Genomic DNA, 16,876 nt, shown 5'->3' with positions numbered 1-16,876 from the left:
CAATTTGCTTCTCTGTCTGTATTCATGCATAGAAACAGTAAAATACGTAAAAATGCACTCCCTCCCACTGTAGTTTAAATACAGTCAGCTGGATGAAGACAAGAACAACGGAGCAAGGTAATGCTTGGTGGAAGTGCCAGTACCACATTATTTATGGGTGCAAGGGGTTTGAAAGTAAATACTTCAAAAACATATATTATGAAATGTGGTAAAAATAGCGCAAGGTGCTGTGATATTTTTATTGATAATACAAAAGTAGACTGTATAAATAGCTTCCCATACCTTGGAATTCAATTTGATTACTAAGGGACCTGGGGGCCTGTTGTGCAGGTAAGAATATTGATGTTTGTTAGGACGATTGGTGCGCTGACCAATTTTGCTAGAAGGCTAGGTAGAGGAGAAGACCAGTCCCAGAACTAATACTGATATATAAAGCTAAGTGCCTAGCCACAGCTATGTATGGAGCAGGCATCTGGGGCTACACAGATGTGAACCCCATCCAACTAATAGAAAACAAATTTACACAGTCTCTACTGGCCGTCCCTTCGAGCACAGCGAACTTTGTTTGTCACTCCGAACTTGTGCTGACTCATATAGCAGATTTGGCCAAAATCAAACCGATTTTATTGTGGCACAAGGTTTGGGCTAACAAGGAGACTAACTTTAATAGTGAGGTGATGAGGGACTGCTTGAGTACGGAGATGGGTTCCTCTATCCCGTGGTTAAATTACATCAAAAAGTTCACGTGTGATATTGGCCACCCAGAATATTTTGAAAATCTAAATAGTTTCATCAAATTGACGAGAAAGTTGTTAAAAACATTTTGCCCAGCGCATTAAACATATAGACTCACCACGGAGATTGTTAAGCAATCAGTCATGGAGAACCAATTAATGCTATCATGTTATGCTATCCAGCCATACCTAGTCTGTGTCCCTGGGCCTTATTAGAGGATGCTTTTAACACGATTCCGCTTGGGGATCTTACATAGATTGGTGAGTTTTCCCATCACTAATAATTGGTCAAAAACATTAGGTGCCTGCCCATGTGACGCTATATCACAACAATCCACATCACATGTTACCCTATTTTGAAAATGATTTTTAAAACCAGTTTTAAAAAAGATGGGGCTGAGACAATGTCGTTGAGGGTTTTTAGCGATGCAAAGTTTAGATGATGAACTGACAATTTTAGCCGTTGCCTCTTTCTTGAAAAATGTTATGAACTACAGAAAAATGTTATGAAAATAGCTGATGTATGAATATTTTTAATTATTATGAAATCTTTGTAAAAATGTGTTTTTAGAATGAATGCTTAGCTTAGTGCTTTTATGATTTAGAAACTAAATCGAATAAGGCTATTTTAGATTTGATTTGAGTACCATTCCAAGGTAAGTTAATAGCAGTCATCAATGCTAAGTTTATGGAAATGGGGCCCATCAGCATTTCTCTTCCCCAAGCTGTCACCCATTCTCTGATCAGTCTGAAGCGGTGAGGCAACTTGAAAATCCAGTGGCCTCAGGGCACCTAGTTCTGTAAGGGAAGGCACATTTTAAAATTACAGCAATGAACTTAGCATGGACACTTTGGGACGCTTACTGCCTGCCGCCCGCCCCCCAACCTTTGCATCCTCTGATTGATATCTGCAATGGTTGGTAAGAAGTAGGTATGGGCAAGAGCAACTGACATTAACACAGATTTTTCAGGGAAGCCAGAGAGACAGAAGCAGCAAGTTTCATATATCTCAATTTATCACAGAAGAGTGTACTGTGAGAGCAAGACCTGTCTAAATATATTACTTGCGACTGGACACCACATAATTCCCACACCACAAACTATGCATATCCTAGATCCTGAAAAAACTAATAATACACTGATCTTACATGTCAAGGTTATTTGTGACACCGATATCGCTCCATGGGGACCAATGATACTCCGTTTTATTAACCCTAGATTGATATAAGACATAGTCAGCCGTGCTAGGCTTTGTATCTCCAGAAGGTGAAATATGGATATTAGCAGCACAAGTTCAAGATCTGTACTAAGTAGAGTGGGCTCTTTCTCCAGACTACCTCAAAGCGCGATCAATGGACCGATGTGATAGGCAATTGCCATTAAGGTCTGTGTTCAATTAGGGGGTGAGTGCACACCGAGGAGAGCTTTCAACCTGATGAGGAACGTGCAACGAGTACTGTGGAAGTAGGTTGTTACGCCTCTTATTTCCAATATTGAGGAATGGAGACATTTTTCAAAGTGGAATAGTAGAATGTGCTTCTTGATGGAGTGCCACGTGGAGTGAGCACTTAAATTAAGTTATCTAGTGTGATTCTATACAGTGCTGGTGTGCTTCCTACAGAATGTATATTTTGTTTATATTTGTGTAAGATAAAAAACTGATATCATGAATGCTGTTTAACTCACCAAATTTGTGAGGTAGAATACTCAACAAAGAAAGATCAGTGCTATTACATAATGGCGTTCTCAGAAGCAAGAATGACCACCATTGTGTTCAATTTCCTTGAACCTCATGACCATACCAGTATGTTCTGCACTTGGTTTTCATTGGCCTACATCCCCTTAACAAATCCTACAGAACCTCAGTGTCAGCAAGGTCTCTTGAGATGCACATGTGCATATTCTTCACCATTTTCAGCCGAGCACTGTTATTCTTGCATTTTATTCTACATATAAGTATATCCAACCCTATATGTCGATCAAGAAAAAGTGTCCACTGTCTTTATGAAGTAGATTTAGAAAAATACCAGTTACAGCAGCTTCTTTTCCCCCGTGAAAAAAATAAGCTTTGATAAATACAGAAAAAATGACAAAAAATAAAAATAATTATAGATAAATGCAGATGGAAACGCAAAAACAATACAAAAATAAATAGGATGAAACCGGGAGCACTACGTAAAATATTTAAATTTGTGTGTGAGCAGTGACAGTATCCAGCTGCATGTCCTGTTTCATTGTAATATCTAGTCTGTCTGCTGCACCCACTCTGGCTTTGTTCATCCACTAAGGCACTCAGCGCTTTCCAGCTCCATTAAAAATGCGAGCTCAGGCAGAACTTTGCTTGGTCGAGAGCACTTAAATGTTCTCACTCATCTCTCTGTAATTCCCTCCTACAGCATATTTGAAGTTCTGTATTTTGCTTTAAACAAAGGAAGCACGCATTCCTATAAGCTTTTCAAAGATGCGTATCCTTATTTGCCTGTTTGCAGAACATTTTGCACCGTCTATCTTTCAATCACGATCAATGCATATTACACTGCCATTAATAAAAAAAAAAACATTGAAGTATACCAACCTTTTTTTCTCTAGGCCTCATTCAACAACGAGTGAGTGAAAATATTGTACTGAGGACTTTCATTCAAAATTCGACACATTGTTGCAGAAAATGCATTCTCTTTCTTTAGCCTAAATGGAAGTGTGACTATACCCGGTAATGAACAAATACACGTGATTTCGCATTAAACCTTCATTTGAAGTAGTTAGTAGAAATCTTAGTACAACTTGATGACTCACCTGACAGGAAGCAATGTCGATATCAGGTAACACATACCAGTCCTGCAAAATCATATATCTAAAACACACGAACAATAGAACAACTGTGTGGTCAGACATAGGGGAATCACTGAAGGTCAACATATGTAAACATAATGAGCTCCCATTTAAACATGCTTCATACAAAACATAGGAACACATAACATTCCTGCATGTACATATCAGTGAACAAATAAAAAATGGGAAACCGGTGTTAACACTAAACTCACTAGTACACAATTATTGTATCACATACAAAAGTAGTCCTGCATGACACTAGATTTTAGATAGCTTGCATTATTATGTGAGAAGGACTCCTCTATGGAGACCAAATTTAAATGCCCCCCTCTTTTTTTTTATTAAAATATCTTTTTTCCTCGCTCTTCTTGAAATCTTAGCAGTAGTACAATGAACTCAAATGACAATGCGACGGGCCCTTTATTGATTCACTGATGAACAATGGATTCAAGAGTGTCTGCGTTACTTCTGATGACCCCTTCCACATAAAAGAAAACAAGCATTGGCACCATCAATAGGTATGCCTTAGAATGAAGTAAGTCGTACTTGTTGTTGGCCTAATGGACACTCTGTCACTTTGGTACTGTCAGATGGGCCAGCTTGAAAGAGTCAGTGTGTGAGACAGTTTTGTTGGTACAGTCACGGCCCACATGTAATTCTCACCTTTAGTTTTCCGCAGGGGCGAGATATAAGTTCTGCAGCAAGGTCCCAACTCCCCTCACACACCATATAAACCCAACAATGTCAAAGCCAAAAAATTGTGAAATAGGGGAAGAGGGGAAACCAAGGGAACAAAAAGACGCACCTCTAGGATTTGCTCAGGGAAGAGTAGGGATCTTCGGGATCTCAGACAATTCCTGCAGGGAAGACAAATATATATGTGTATCTAGATGTCTCTAAGTTATAGAAATAAACCAGGCACCCCCTTTAGTAGTAATGTATTAACACTCTGCAGATAACTACTTGTGAATTTGCCCTCTTCAACTAAGTTCATTAGGTAGTAGAAGCAGGATCAATTGTCATTTATCTAAGAAAGGAGATACGATAATTATGTATTTCATTAATTACAACAGGGTACGTAATTTAAGAGAAGATATACGATGAACTAACCTCTTTACTGTACAATGACATCCAATCAGAAAAAGCCCCAAACAAATAATCAATCTGAAAGGAAAACAACAAAAAAACATATTTTCCATCTGGATAAGTTTAAACAGGAAAAATACTCAAAAAATATGCAGGGCTGAACTTAAATAATAATTAGTCCCTTGACTTCAGGAATGCCTAATTATTCCTTTGTATATCTTACAGCTTGCAGTAGTGCACAACAGGAGCCGGAATCTCCAAACACCGTAGAAAACACGTTAGATAAGTATAATACTTTACATATAATGCACAGCACGCTTTACCAATATTAAGGTAGACGTGGATACTTTAGTAATTGTTTCTGTATTTTCTTTCGCAAGAAATGTCATTTATTCACTGCGAGTCCAAACGCGATGAAGCTGAATTAAAAAAATTTCAAACATTCGGGAGAAGAATTTTCAATTCTATTAAGGACACGGAGGCGAGGATTATGTTTCTCATTTCTTTACTGTTTATTCACAGCAACCAATAAAAAGAAAAGTTATAAACACTACATTACCCATGAACACCTCAATGTCACATCACCAACCTTAGGGTATAACCCTATATGAGCTCGGACCAAGGTAATCGTGTCCTTTTTCTTTGAATGATCATCCAACAGTTAAGTCAGTAAATCTAAGAACTTGATCCAGTCTTTCGATAGAAGAACCTCCTTGTGAAGAGACAACTTGTAGCCCAACGGGGCTCAACTTCCGAATATGGTTCTTGAACCAACAAAATGTGGTACTTCCTTAAGTAAAGCGACCTATGCTCGCCACAGACTGCAGAATGAAGACATTACAGCCTTGTCCTCCTGCATGCTCTACTTGCTATCAGAGCCTGAAATTGAAAAGGATAAACCATAACTCCGGTCTCCATATCTGATACCATAATTATAATATACGGAAAGGGAAGAGAAAACATAAGAACAAATTATGCAGTATAAAGATACAATGCAAATAGTACAAAGCAAATACATATGGTTTGGGTGGGAAAATCCTCACCTTTGTGTCCTTAATAGAATTGAAAATTCTTGTCCCGAATATTTGCAGATTTTTAATTCTTTGTCAGTACTGAAGGCTCCGATTATGCTTGTTCAAAGCTTAGCCACCACCACAGATGACACATCAACAATAGGCATATAGTAGAATGATTTAAAAGTGGTCTCTGTTGACCAATCAGCTGCATTCATAAAGTCTGTAAGGCTGACTCCTAAAAAGAAAGACTTAAATGCCATAGCCCTTCGAGCCGAGTGAGCTCCAAATTTTGACACATCAAAGCCTGCTTTGCCCATGAGCCAACACACCCAACTCAACAAGGTGGCTGGAGTCACTGAGCGAAAAGGTTTTTGCAGTGTAAATAACACTTGGCCTTTCATGTCTTAATGAAATTCAGCAGTACGTTCCTCATACTCTTAAACATTGTACAACACACAGCTTAGGGTTATCTGGGAAAGCTGGGAACGACATTGAAGAAGTATTGCATTTAGTCCGCCTTGTGATACCAAATGTAACTCCCTCCGGGGAAATCTACATCCTGCTAGATCTAAAGCTCGGACATCTGAGACTCGCTTGCAGGAAACCAGACACAGCAACATGGTCAACTTGGCAGACAGTTGCTTTCTTGATTAATACCTAATAGAAGGCCAAGCTTCCAAGAATCGAAGGATGATAGACACATCCCATATACCGAATACATAGGACAAGGGGGCATGACCATCTGGATACCCCTGAGTAGTTTGCACACCAGGGAATGCTCTCCTACTGGTTTGCTCTCTACTGGATCATGCGCTGCTGAGATGGCTGACCGGAAATTGTTTACCGTCCTGTTAGCCAAACCAGAAGACGTGATGGAGGCCAAACAATTCCCAATCAAAGGGATATGTGATTTAGTGGGATCAACTTCCAGTTTAGAGCACCAGCCACACCATTGTTTCCAAGCTGATGAATTTCACTTGTGGGTATTAGCTGGCCAGGCTTCGCTAATAAACCTTTCAGAGTCTCTCGAAAAGCCGGGACCTTCCATCTGTCCCTGCAACCTGCCAGGCTACCAGAGGGAGTTGCCCCGATTCTATCAACGGATGTGGAGCTTTCTGAGGGTCTAGCAACAGGTTCTACCAATGTGGAAGGAGGGACGGCGCGGCATATGACATCTCCAGAAGAACTGGGAACCCTGCTTGCTCTCTCCAGAGTGGGGTGATCAGAATTAACTCTGAATTCTGACGCCGGGTCTATGCCAGAGCTCTCGGAATCATCATAAATGGAGGAAAGGCATAGCACAGAGAGGCTGGCCGGCTCTGCAGATACGCATCCGTGGCGATCGCCTCTGGATCTGGACGCCAACTGAAAAAGGCAGGGAGTTGTCTGTTGAGACATGAGCGAACAGAACCAACCGACAGGGCCCCCGAAGGCAGTTTTGTTCCCTGAACACCCGAGGATGTAGTCTCCAGTTGCTGAAGTCCTGGAGATATCGGGAGTGCCAATCGGCCACCTCGTTGTTGCAACCTGGGAGATATTCTGCTACAACTGAAATTCTGTGTTGAAGACCGAAGTACCAAAAATCCTTGCCGATCTCCGCTAGAATTCTGGACCTCGTCCCTCCCAGTTTGTTCATGTATCATACCACTGACACATTTTCCATGCGAAGCAAGATACAATAATCTGTCTTCCAGAGGTGATAGACTACGGATTGCAAAGGAGCATGCCAGCAGCTCGAGACAGTTGATATGTAAGGAGAGTTCCTCCTGTGACCAGCGACCCCCAGTCGAAATCTGGCCACAACAGGCTCCCCAACCCCAACGGGTGGCATCAGACTTGATCACTGCTTCCGGAGTGGATCTGAAGATAACCTGCAGTTCCAAGCCTCAACGTGGTCTAGCCACCACAACATCTCCAACCTCGCCTCCTCAGAAAGAGGGATCTGTTCTGCATACCCAAGGCCTTTCCGGAGATGCTGAATCTTTAGTGTTTGGAGTGCCCGATAGTGAAGGGGGCCCGGAAAGATCGTTTGAATCGAAGAGACCAGCAGCCCGATCACCGGGCTACTGATCTCAACATGGTCTACATGGTCTATGTCGACCTTTCCGCGGCTTTCGACTGCGTTTCCCATGCAAAATTATGGTCGGTGCTGTCCAATATGGGAATAGATAAGGCTCTCATGACTTTCCTTAGAGAACTTTACTCTAACGCCTCTTCTAGGGTGCGTTTTGGAGTACGGGGCGAATTGTCGGAATCCTTTTCCGTAGAGCGCGGGGTCAGGCAGGGGTGCGTCCTTGCCCCCTTTCTCTTCTCCCTCTATACCAACGGTCTTGAGGTAGAAATGCTGAGGGGGGGCTTGGACCTGCCCCGTGTGAAAAATAGACTGGTCCCCGCGCTCCTGTACGCGGATGACACGGTGCTCTTAGCACGCACCCCACGTGAGCTACAAAAGTCCCTGAACAGCTATGCCAAATTTATGAGCGACCTAGATCTCCATATAAACATAAAAAAAACTTATGTTATGGTTGCTGGCCAAGTCAGGAAACATGGAAAAGGTATTTTCCTCAATAACGAAAAATTAGAAACCACCTCCCAGTACCGTTATTTAGGGATTATGATAGATGAGAAGCTCAACTGGAGAGCAGCCATAGAAGCGCGTAAGCATCAACACCTCCGCTCTATACCTGCTCTCATGAAATTTGCCCAAAAGTTGGGGAAAAAGCCTCCGGTTGAATTACTCCAAATCTATAGAGCTAAGTGCCACTCCATTGCACTCTATGGGGCAGGCCTGTGGGGACATAAAAACACAAAAGCCCTCCAGGTAGCAGAGAACATCTTCACGAGATTCTTACTTGCGGTACCAAAAAGAGTCTCCACCTTCGCCTGTCACGCAGAACTGGGATTTCCACACATTGAGGATTTGGCCAAAATTGAACCCGTACTTCTTTGGCGCAGAATATGGGTGTCAACAAAAAACACCCTTACCAAAGACATTATTACGGACTGCATGAACTTAGACTGTGCTCAAAAAATAGACTGGCTAATATACGTAAAAAAACTTTTTACAGACCTAGGAATGGTGGAGTATTATTACAATCCTGAAACCATTGCCGAAATATCAAAAAAAGGACTAAAGGCAAAGGCGCTGAGCCATTTTGAAGAGTTATGTATCACTGTGGAGATCAAGAAACCATCCGTACAGCACTCCATAGCAGTCATGACTACCCTGGAAATGGAACCATACCTAACCTATGTAAACTCACAGTTTGAACATTTTCTACTTGCGAGATTTAGGTTGAACATTTTCCACAGGGTTGTCGCATTCCCTAAAAGAAACAGTTGGGAAGAATGTCTAACAGTCTGCCCATGTGATGACTTATCAGAGCAGTCAACAATGCACACCGTACTGTTCTGCAAATTTTACTCTGCACATCGCAAACTTTGGCTAACCCCATTGCTCCGATCTTTAGACTTTAGAAGGTGCCGTCCTGCTATGCTATGGTTACAATTTTTAAACTCTGTACATGTATGTAAAGTAGTCAGCACCTTCCTAAAATGTATTTTTAAGCACAGGCTAAACCTCCAAAACAATAATCTTTAACCTTTCTGATAAAGTAATGATGACCTATATTTTAATGAATTGAATATCCATTAGTAATGTTAAATTTTATGAAATGTCTGTATACTTTTATGGTTTTCTTTGTAATAATGAAACCGAATAAAGATTTTACTACTACAGCTCCCGTAATCGATCTGGAATCCCAGAAACTCGATCGATTGCGATGGAGAGAGAGTTGATTTCTGTGAATTCACAATAACTCCCAGACTCTCAAATAGGATGATTGCCCATTAGAGATGTATCACCATTAGTTAAGGGCACCGAGCCATGATAATGACGTTGTTTAAATAGATGATTAGTCGAACACCCAGTGCCCTCAATGACTCTACCACCGGATGAAGAAGTTTTGTGAAACACCATGGTACTGATGAGAGGCAGAAGGGAAGGACTTTGTACTCATAACAAACTTCTTGCCAGCAGAACTGCAGAAAGCGGTGATGTAGTGCATAGATGGGAACAGACCGATACACGTTTTTCAGCTCCAAACGGACCATCCAATCCCCTTCCTGAAGAAGGATGCGAAGAAAATGGATGCCCTCCATCTTGAAGTGTTTATATACTACCCATCCATTAAACTCCTTGAGATGTAAAACTAGCCTGGATCCACCCCCCTTCTTCTCGACTAGGAAGATGCTGCTGGTAAAGCCCCGGGAGTGAGGGTCTGTGGCCACTATGGTCCCGTTCTTCAGTAGGGAACGTATTTCCTCTAAGATAAAGTCCTGCTCTAGTTGGGGAAAATATATTTGAGGGGAAGGAGAACTCTGACTGGGAGAGCTGTACAGTTCTAGATTGTAACCCTGCACTGTCTCTAGGATCCGGGCATCTTGCGAGATTGTGCTCTATATGTGGAGAAAAAACTGGATCCTGACCCCCAACTGTACTTCTGAACTTAGGATCAGTCTCACCTGAATTTCCGGCATCCTGTTGCCCACTCTAGTTTCCTCCACATCTGCCCTTCCGGAATCTATTTTTGGCACGCTGGGTCGGCTAGAAGGAGGGGTTGTTATTGTAGTTGGGGTACTGTCAGCCAGTCAGTCATAAGAGCTTTATTTCGATAAAACATATCTTAAAAGCTGTACAATCCAGAATAAAAAAGCTACACAGATAAAAACAGAATACATTTTAACAAGTAGTTAATGCACCAAAATAATTAGACTAGCAAAATTCATTAAGATCCAAGTAATAAATAGATAAAAATAGCATATTCAACGTTGAAAAAAAGTACAATATACAGAAAACGGGAAACACATAGCCACAGTATTTAAGAATTAGCATTCAAATTTCTTGATCTAAGCGCCAGGACAGTCTCGACTAACAGAGGGCGTTATAAATCAACATATAACATAACAACATAACATAATACTCCATGCCCATCTTAAAAAATTGGCCAATCCACAAACATAGAGATCCCGTGCATCAGATCTTAAGATGTGCAACGCAACATGATGGCTGCGGGTGCCCAGCTTTTTGCAGACTGGTTTGAGCCAGTGCTCCCTTGGTGCTTTGTAGGCTGGACAAGCGAGCATAATGTGTGCAGTTGACTCAAGAGCAGCCTCACAGCTTGGGCAGAATGCTGGTGTTTGATAAGGAGGCTTCCATTGCGCAGTCAGCTCTCGTGTAAGGAGTGACCCTACCCTGAACTCAAAATACAGAGCTTTATCATATGGTTTTTGTATAATGTCTAGGTAGGGTTCAAGACGGATGAAGTGCTTGTGTTGCATAAACTCCTCTGTCAGCCTACCTATTTTGGGATTGAGGAGTCCCTTCTTGCTGACCCAAAGCCAATATGCCTTCTTAATTTCTGCCTTGGGTGGAGAGGTTCTATTTATCCATGCCTCTTTAAGATCAAGATCGTGCAAAAGTTTTTTTACTTCTTTTAACCATTTGATCTTATGCCACCCATCCATACTCATTACTTCGCTTAACCCCGCTGCATATTTTGACAGTTCTGGTGTCCGCCACAAGCGGGCCCACAACAGGAGGGGGCGAAATCTTGCAACATCTTTGAGTGAGTGGCATCCTAGGTCGTACAGTAAAGGCTTAGTGGGGGTCCTCTGGGGGAGAATCATTAGCTCTTTTAGAAAAAAAAATTCTGATCTAATAATTTGATCTATGCTGGTGAAACCCCAGAAATCGGCACCATAAAGAGCCGAGCTCACTCCTCTGGCCTTATAAATAGCAATGTTGGGGACGATTGGTCTGCTCATTGAGGAGCGATGTTCTTTAGGTATTGCCCCCGCTACCCTTTTGTGATTCAGGAGCATTTTTTGCGTGTGAGAGCTCTAGAGCATGGAATCGGTAATACGAATGCCTAAGTAGTCGAATGTGGTAACCCTCTCTAGTGGGACGCAATTTAGTAAGGGTGGGTTCCTAAGTGTCCTTGGGGGATTTAGCACTAGGAACTTTATTTTCATGGTGTTAATGACCAGCCCTCTGGTGGTGCAGAATGATTGAAAGCTGTCCAAGAGACTCTGCAGGACCTTCAGGGTCTTTGAGATGAGGAGGGTGTCGTCAGCGAACAGGAGGGTGGGAATGTTTCCGTCCGTCGGGGCTGGAGCATCAGATGGTATTCTTTTTTTTTTTTTTATATTTTATTTTATTGGTTAACAGCATAAATACACATCATAAATACATCATCATAAATAAATGAGGTAATACCAAAATACCAAAAAAAAGATACAAAAAAGATAAGTCAACTAATACATATGGAGATTGGCTTAGTTCATCCAGTAACAAAAACATGAGCTCGATTATACATGTGCACAGAATACATTATAATAAATATAATTACAATTCAAGTTTCATAGCGTACTCAATCTTCATAATAATCTGAGAAAGCCCCCCAGATTTTCAAACCCATTTTCTTCTTTCTCCTAGACCCAGAAACTGAAAAAAGACCCCACTCCAATTTATATAAGCTATACATTCGTGCTCGCCATTGTTGAAATAACAGTGGCTTTTCCTGTAGCCACTCAGTAGCCATGCACATTCGTGCAACAGTCATTGTAAAGAAAATAAAATGGCAAAAACAATATAATCTATCCGCAGGATTATCATTAGGAATTTTCCCCAATATTAACATCGCAGGGGTAATCGTCAGGTCAAAATTAAGTACTAAAGACATACATTTTTCAATATCTTCTATAAATCCGGCCAATCTAGGACAAAAAAAAAATATGTATGCTGTCTGCGTGATCAATTTTACACCGAAAACATTTTCCATCAAAACCCTCTCCCCATTTGGACATGCGTTCAGGCGTATAATATAAGTCAAACAGGGTTTTGAAGAATTGTGCTTTTAGATTAGCCGACATTAAAGCTTCTTTAGACAACAAGATAAGATCTTCCACAACTACTTCTGTATCCCCTAGACTGTTGACCCATTTTACCCTTATTTTCTCAAGATCGTCCAACTTCTCTTCTACTAGCATTCTATACAAAGTACCAATTTTCACCTGTCCACTAACCCCCTCGATAACTTGGTGCTTTTGTAAAATTAACTTTTGTCTTATGAGAAAATCCCGAATTTGTAAAAATTTAAAAAAATAGCTTCTGGGTAGATCAAACTGATCAGTTCATTCCACAAAAGATTTACACTTGCCATCCACCATGCTCATGTCGCCCAGCCGTTTTATCCCTTTTTTTCCCACTTTAGAGCCATTCCATCCAAAATTATGCTAGGTAGTAACCTAGATGCGCTGAAGGGAGTATAATACGAAAACATCCCAATTGCAATTGTTCGAATCAGCCATCTCCAAGTCTTATAAGCTCCCATTAATACCTTGAATCGGGTTCGCTTATAGTAACTGCCATCAATTTCAATAAAGAAACTCTGCTTCACATAAGACCCCAGCAAAATTCAAATATTGATGGGTGGTTATACATATGTTCAGTTGGCTCCCCTGTAATCAATATTCTCATTTTTAATAAAAAACAAACTATATAATAAAGAAAAAAATCTGGTACCCCTTTCAGTTGGTAGTATCAAATGTTTCATAGCTCGTCTTGGTTTCCCGGGACTCCAAATGAATTTCCCACATAAAGATTGCAAAGCCTGTATCTTGGATTTTGGAAATTCCAAGGGTATTGACCTAAACAGATATAACACTTTAGGTAAAACATTCATTTTTATAATGTTAGTACGTCCAATAATAGTCAGATATAATCGTTCCCATCTCTCAAGTGAAATCTTAATTTTATCATATACAGTGTTCCAGTTAGAGTCAATCAGTTCTGTCATATTGGTCTTGATCAATATCCCGAGATAAGTAACCTCCCTCACCACTCTCTCATCTTCCCATGTTAGGGCTTCCGAACAGAAAATCTGGGTTTTTGATTCATTGAGCTTATAGCCTGTTATAATTCCAAAATCTTTTGCAAGCCTCTCAATCTCTAAAATGGCGGTATCTGGATTGACAGTGATCACCGCGATGTCATCCGCGTAAGCGAAAACAGAAAAAGCAAAATCAGATACTATAAAGGGGGGTATAAGAGGATTTTGGTTTAATTGTTCTACAAAAGGATTAATATACAAAGCAAATAATAACGGGGAGCAGGGGCAGCCTTGGCGAGTCCCTCTAGTAATATTTAAAGAATCGGAGAGAGCTCCCAAAACAGAGATTTTGGCAGTTGGTTTAGAATATAAAGATTTGATTGACTTAATATATTTCTGGCCGAATCCCATTTTGGCCATTAATCTCCATAAGTAATCCCAACACACACGGTCAAACGCTTTTTCTGCGTCTAACAGAAAAAGCGCTAATTTCTGATTATTTACTGCCGCGATGTCAAACAGCGTAATTACTTTATTTATGTGATCCACCGTTCCTCTTTTCGGTATAAAACCGTGCTGTTGTCGAGAAACTAAGGATGTTACAACTTTAGATAATCGGTTGGCCAAAATCTTTGAATAAATCTTATTATCAACGTTCAATAAAGATATTGGACGATAAGATCCCACATTGTCCGCAGGTTTGCCTTTTTTGCAGAAAACCGCAATGGTCGCATCAGACCAAGTACTAGGTGGGCTTCCCTGCTGTGCTTCCAACATTACATGCATCATTTCATCATTTAAAGTATTAAAAAATTGTTTGTATACTTCTGCAGGTATTCTATCAGGGCCGGCGGCCTTACCAACTGCCAAGCTCTTTACTGCCGTTTCTAACTCTACCACCCTTATTGGTGGATCCAATTCATCTGCAATTAAAGAATCTAAGACTTTCAGCCCTATATCCAATCTATCACTCCATTGAGTAGTTGCATCTGACCTATCATCCTTCAAGTACAATTCAGCATAAAACTTTTGAAATATATTAAGAATTTGTTCCGGCTCTGAGTGAGATACACCCTGAGAATCTTTCATTGAATTGATGTTCCGAGCTGACTGCTTCATTCGCAATCTTACCGCTAATCTTTTACCAATTTTTTCCCCAAATTCATATCAGATGGTATTCTTTGTAAATATTCAACCACCCCATTCACATACAGAGAAAATAGGGTGGGAGCTAATACACAGCCCTGGCCGGCGCCCCTCTTCACTGGTATTCAAGCGGTTTTCTGCCCTTGAGAACCTCATCTCACTTGGGCATAATTGCCTTCATGAAGGTGAACTAGCATGTTCAAGATGTTCCTAGGCACCCCGAGCTCAGCCAGGACCTGCCACAGGCGCTTACGAGGGACCAGGTCAAAGGCAGCCTTTAGGTCGATGAATGCAAGATAAAGACTGCCTTTGCCTATTTGGACCACCTTCCAGTAGAAAAGGAGTAAGTTGGGGTACTGGTAACCCCTTCAATTCAATTCAATTCAAGATTTATTTTTTCGGTATTTCAACAACACCATAAAAGTACACAATTCACACTATAAAAACATTTCATAATGAAAGAAGCAGAAATAAACTAATCAAATATACACTATTCGGCCACATCCACATTTTCTCCATTAGCAATATCAAAAATCAAATTCATTTAGTAGACCTTAATCTTTCTGCAACCCTCAAGAAATTAATCACACAAAATAATGTCAGGGGGTCTTTTGACTCCTTTAAAAAAACAAGGGCATCTCTTGCTGATCTTAAATTAGCTTTTTTTAAAAGATGTATTAAAAACAGCGTCTAGGTGCTTGATAAAATGGGCATAAAAATACAAAGCGAAGAGTGTCCTGTGGAGATTGATGATCGCAGCCACAGGGACCCTTTGACTCAACCGCATTAGTGAATCCCACAGGTTCAGATTAAATATGATGTAGCAAGTTGAGTCTAAAACGCGTTAGTAAAAACCTGTCATGGGGGTTGTATACAAGGGAGAGACAGGGCTCCAAGCCCCTGGAGGGTTTCACTGTCATATAGGCCTGTACAGTATGCTTACTACTTTCCCTCATTTCTCGTGACCGGGTGGTAAGTTTGGAGAGCTTATCAATTACTCTTGCTTGATCTTGTTTTGTAATACTCTGTAGGTTTGAAAACAAATTTCCAAACCCAATGCTTTCCAAAACCCCTTTCACATATTTTAACCAGGGAATAGACATGCCTTTTTTCACTTCCCAAGCAATCTGTAATAATCAACCGCGAGAGATTGGCTTCCTGATTGACCCATAATTTTAGCCAGGCCATGAGGGGTCTGTTCCTCACCCTGTCCTCCAGGTGCTTAGAACCAAGTTCCTCATGTACTATATATGATGGTACAGATTAGGGTACTTTAAGCAACCTCCTTAAATAATTGTTTCCCTTGGTCTGTAAGCTGGTTGCATTACCCATTCCCCATAACTCTGCCCGTTACACAACCTTTGCAACAGTGATCGAATTGTACATGGTCAGCATTTGTTCGGGAGCCCAGCGGCCCAGTCTGCGCCCAAAGTTCATAACCGCTCCTGAGCTCGCTGCCAGCTTACTGCCATGTTCGTCGATCAGCGGTTTAAAATTCAGATTTCTATCGAATAAAATGCCCAAATATAAAAAAGTCTGCACTTTTGCTAGACTTGTGGCACCAATTTTATAATTAAAATGTTTGCCTATATGTTTTGGGCCTAGCTCTATTATATATGATTTTGTCAGGTTGGCAGATAGGTCAAGGCTAGACATGAACTCCACAAATCCGTCAATCAGACGTTGCAGTCCTACAGGCGTTCGGGCCAGCAGGACCGCGGCGTCCGCATAAAGCAGAACTGGAACGGATCTGCTTCCTATTCTGGGCATGTCTGCTTTCAGATTTAATAAAAAACGTTCTAGCCCATTAATGTAAATGGAAAATAAGAAGGGTGCAAGTATGCACCCTTGCCTCACCCCGCTTGTACATTTAAAAGGGTCTGTCTGGTCACCCTCCAGATTATACCTCACTGATGCGGATGTATTCTGGTGAAGGTTCCTCAGAATAAAAATAAGGCCAACATCAACCCCCAGATCAGATAATATTCCCCACAGCTTTGATCAATTTACACAATCGAAAGCTGCTGCCAGATCCATAAAGGCTAAGTAAACTTTCTCCTGTCTAGCAACTATATATTTCGTGACCAGTAAATATAAGTTTAGACACTGATCTGTTGTGGACCTCCCGGCCCGGAAGCCATACTGGACTTCTGTAAGGATGCTGTTTTCTTCT

At 41.0% G+C, this 16,876-nt stretch overlaps 1 protein-coding gene across 7 annotated transcripts in view; it reads right to left on the bottom strand.

Moving 5' to 3' along the window:
- Positions 1 to 16,876, bottom strand: part of LOC147683452 (uncharacterized) — a 429,669-nt gene that overhangs the window by 274,167 nt on the left and 138,626 nt on the right. For 3 of the 7 annotated variants that reach the window (XR_015300943.1, XR_015300942.1, XR_015300944.1), the window contains 4 exons: positions 10,190 to 10,380; positions 4,674 to 4,727; positions 4,369 to 4,420; positions 3,528 to 3,585 (listed from right to left, as the gene is read on the bottom strand). The exons of 1 other annotated variant lie outside the window; for it this stretch is intronic. Coding sequence is in view for 1 of the 6 variants with exons in the window: in XM_086943872.1 (XP_086799998.1) it covers positions 4,382 to 4,420; positions 4,674 to 4,727; positions 10,190 to 10,271 (175 nt within the window). In the remaining 5 variants the exon portion in view is untranslated. The remainder of the gene's footprint in view (positions 1 to 3,527; positions 3,586 to 4,368; positions 4,421 to 4,673; positions 4,728 to 10,189; positions 10,381 to 16,876) is intronic. 3 more of the 7 variants (XR_015300945.1, XR_015300946.1, XM_086943872.1) reach the window with 2 other exon arrangements.

The sequence above is a fragment of the Lissotriton vulgaris genome, chromosome 11 (assembly GCF_964263255.1).
Source record: "Lissotriton vulgaris chromosome 11, aLisVul1.2, whole genome shotgun sequence".
In the NCBI taxonomy this organism is placed as follows: Eukaryota; Metazoa; Chordata; class Amphibia; order Caudata; family Salamandridae; genus Lissotriton; species Lissotriton vulgaris.
The sequence above is the reverse complement of the archived record's forward strand: the minus strand, read 5'-3'. Positions and strand labels throughout refer to the sequence as shown.